The sequence below is a fragment of the Morone saxatilis genome, unplaced genomic scaffold (genome assembly GCF_004916995.1).
Source record: "Morone saxatilis isolate NCDOM2014 unplaced genomic scaffold, NCSU_SB_2.0 Contig21, whole genome shotgun sequence".
NCBI lineage: Eukaryota > Metazoa > Chordata > Actinopteri > Moronidae > Morone > Morone saxatilis.
The window spans coordinates 20876796-20880849 of NW_023339774.1; the positions used below are offsets into that span (position 1 = coordinate 20876796).

General features: G+C 38.4%; 1 protein-coding gene across 1 annotated transcript in view; it reads left to right on the plus strand.

The window, feature by feature from the left end:
* Positions 1-523: 523 nt before the first annotated feature.
* The window catches only part of ttc28 (tetratricopeptide repeat domain 28), a 127060-nt gene continuing 123529 nt past the window's right edge, over positions 524-4054 (plus strand). The window contains exon 1 of the mRNA XM_035668077.1: positions 524-833. Coding sequence (XP_035523970.1) covers positions 804-833 — 30 coding nt within the window. The 5' untranslated portion in view covers positions 524-803. The remainder of the gene's footprint in view (positions 834-4054) is intronic.

Sequence of the window (4054 nt, forward strand, 5' to 3'; positions counted from 1 at the left end):
GTTGTGAACTTTGGAGTCGCTGGTAGTTGTTGTTACCTTCAGACAGAGCAAGGCTAACTGTTACCCCCTGTTTACAGTCTTTATGCTAAGCTAAGCTAAGATCTCCTGACCGTACAGCTTCATATTTCACAGACAAATCCGGATAGTCAATCTTTCCACTTGAGAAAATGTAATTATGTTTCCCCCAAAATGCTGAACTTTTTATTTAAAATGTTTGCTTCCTGCTGTTTAGACCCCAAATGTTACATGTGTTTTAATTATTTATTGTTTTGTTTATTTGTTTGTTTGTTTTTTTGGCAACCCAGTAAAAGCTTAAAACCCACACAAATAAACTTGTCTTTAATTTATTCCAACAATAAAAACAGCCTCCCTTTTAGCATGCAGCCCACTGAAGCAGTGCTGTAATGAATATCTGTCAGGTAACTCAACTCCTCTCTGATGTCATGAGAAGTAATTGAAACCTTGCTGAAGGCTGCAGCCATGGAGCCGACCGGATCCCCGCCTCTCACCGGACAGAAATTCCGCTATGGGGAGAAGATCGGCTGTGGGAAACATGGCGCATTCACTCTGGATTAACTTTCCCCAGGAACTACTTTCAGCAGGGTCGCTGCCTTTCACACCACTCTCCCCATCTTATCGATCAGTAAAGGCGCAGTAGGGACAGCGGGTGTTGGGTTAGAGGGGATCGGATCTGGGTTTTTTTTTGGATGGTGTGTTTTCCTGCCCTGCCTCACTGCTGCTGCTGCTGCTGGGGGATGAAAGTTTGGAGCTGCCGGATTTAGCAGAGAGAGAGAGAGAGCAGGATGGAAAAGCAAAGAATCAGGAAAGAGAAGGTAAGGCTGTAATGGAAACACTTGGTGGATGTTTTATTTAGTGGTGGTGGTTTCTTTTTTTTTCCTCCTCCACAAAAAATGGCACAAATCCGCTGCTGTTTTTCGGCGGATCTGTGTGGCAGAGCGACCTGCAGGAGGCTGAGAAAGAGGAAAGAAAGGAAAGGAAAGAAAGAAAGAAAGAAAGGTCGTCTGCACAACTTCTAACAGTGTGACAGTTTGCACACAAACAGCTCCAGAGGTGGAAGAAGTGCTCAAGCCTTAACATAGCAATACCACACTGCAGAAATACTCTAGTAAAACTCCTGCGTAAAAGTACTTAAGTACAAAAGTAGCATCAAAAACAGTAAAAGTACTCACTCACTCATACACATTTCAGGATATCCTATATAATATGTTGGTTTATTATTGTTGATGCATCACTTTAATGTTGCAGCTGGTAATAGAGGGGTTAATTTGAATAACTTAATGTACTGGGGAGCTTGTTAGTAAAGTGTTATTGATAGAATAATAAATAAATGTAGTGGAGTAGATGTGTAAAGTAGCATTAAATGGAAATACTCAAATACTTGAGTAAATGTATTTAGTTACTTCCCACCAGTGGGGACAGCTATCACATTTATTTAGTTTGCACACATTTAACTACTCTAGCTAATTGTTTTCTCTATTCATTGATTAATCAATGTGTGAAAATGCTCATAAATGCCTAAACGAGCGGTCCAAAACCTCAAAAAGTTACTCACGATAAAGAGATTTAAGGATCAGAATCAGCTTTATTGTGAACACACACAAACAAAAGAGATTTGTTTTGTAAGCTGCTCACACAGAACAATTTACAGGAAAGATATAAATAGACATACAGATGGAAACAAGGACAACAAAGCTGAATAAAGTTATTATATGTTTAAAAATAGACATAGAACTATTATGTAGTAGGTGGAAAACATGAGTGTATATATAAATATATATAAACAAAACAATGACTAATAGCATACGATGTCGATATAGAAGCCAAACTGTTACTTTAAGTTGTACACAAACTGATAAAAGCATCAGATAATCAGCTATGAGACGCTGGAACCAAATAATAATTCATATTTCTCTCAGATAAGTTCAGACACTTGCTTCATATTTACAACTCATAACAACATGTTGCCCTCGATGGCTTCACCCACAATGTGACTTATATTAACAGATCAAAGCGCCACGTTCAGGGACACGGTTTCCTCCCCGTCAGGTATTCAGACCCCCAGTTTCTGTCTCCATGTATTCTCCAGGAATGTACTCCCTTTGACCTGGGCTGAAACAGGGGCTGGGAAGACAGGAGACAGGGGAAGTGTGTGTGTGTGTGTGTGTGTTGTGTGTGGGTGTGTAGTTGTGTTGTAATCTGGAGAGAAGGACCCTCTATAACATGGACATTTTCATGTTTGTGTTTCCTGTCTTTTTTTTTCCTTTTTAGCTTGTGTGTGTGTGCTAGGTGTAGAGTACGGCTAGTGAGCTGGTGAAGAGGACCAGTGATTACTGTGCACTCTCCAGTTCCCAATCCAAACTCCTCTTCACACAACCTTTTCTACACTATTTAGTACAATTAACATACAACCAAATACAAATACCGCTATTTAAATGTTACATACAAGGAGGTTATTTAACTGGTTTATGAAAAACAGTAAGCATTGAATACTGAAATAGACTCATATGACTACATAAAAAACACAACAAAAAATCAAGACCACCCGCCCCATAGGGGAGGAGAATGTATTGGGAGCTATTAACCTGCCGTTTGATTCCCCTTGAAATCAATGAAACAAGGAGGTAGAAACACTACCGCTTTTGTCCACAGGGGCCGCCACAATCAACAAAAAATGAGAGTTGAAGTATTTCCTCTTTATGCTACTTTATATTTCCGCTCCACTACAATTCAGAGGGATATATCTTTACTACACTGCATTTATTTGAAGCCTTAAGTATCCAGATTCGGATTAATAATGCAAAATATAATCAATAAAGGAAATTAAGGATATTAGTATCCAAACAGAATATAAAGTAATATATAGGAAACATGTATAAATAATTAAAATTAGTCCCACTTTTATCAGCAGCAACATTAAAGTGATGAACGCATTAATGCATCAATTATTCAAATCCAATAATATAATAAACATTATTCTTAAATGTGCTTTTCTGCTAAATAAAGACTTTTGCTTTTAGTAGTTTTAGTCTATTTTAACACCAATACAATGCTTTTATTGAAGTCAAATATTAAATGCAGGACTTTTACTTGTAACAGAATATGTGTACAGTGTGCTACTACTGCTTTTACTTAAGTAGAAGCTTTGAGTACTTCTTCCATCTCTGCATACGTCAGCAGTGACACTTATAATAACAAACTGCCAGTGGAAATGTCTTGCTGAGTGCTGCTGACAACCTGTCAACTGTGTGTATGTGGGTGGGTGTGTGTGTGTAACTGCTCTACACAGCAAAATGGCAGCACCTTTAATTAGCTGCTGCAGGAATATCAAACTACACAGAGAGGTGAACAAACCACGTTCCTGGTGATGCAGAGTGCACACAGTAGTTCACGGCATCTTGTGGGGCTTAAATTAAGATATTTTATATAATTCACAATTTAAATCAACATAAGGACATAAAGAAATAGTAAAAAACACCCACCACATATTCTGAGAACCCAAAGGTCTACATGTGTTTATATGTGGGTGCATGTGAGAAGTTTTCCAGCGAGCTTCTGAGGCTCTGAAAGAGAGAGAAGAAAGCGTCTTAAAGCAGCTATAATGAATGTTTTTATACGAACAATGGGTCAAATGACTACTTGTGTGAAAGGTGTTACGAACCCAAGGTGAATTATCACCCCATTCTTCAGCTCTCCTCTGAGCTTTATAGTTCAGCTCATTGTTTTGGTCTTTACAGCCAGAAACTTTTCTATCTTTGCTTTATTGTTTTTATCAGCATTGTTTATGGCGGCAGTAGGCAGCTGTTTTTACTGTATCTGCTACCTGTCCAGCACCAAACAGCAGGAAGACACTGGTATAGACTGTACAGTGAACATAGGGGAGCATTTAGCAGCTTTTGTCTATAACGAATTGAAAGGTATAACCAGTCAGATTCCCTTTGAATAAATATCTCCACATAATGCTTCCCAACAATGTGCTGTCATATCTTAATAAAAGAAGTAAGCTAACATAACGTTATCCTCCAGAAAAGTTTAA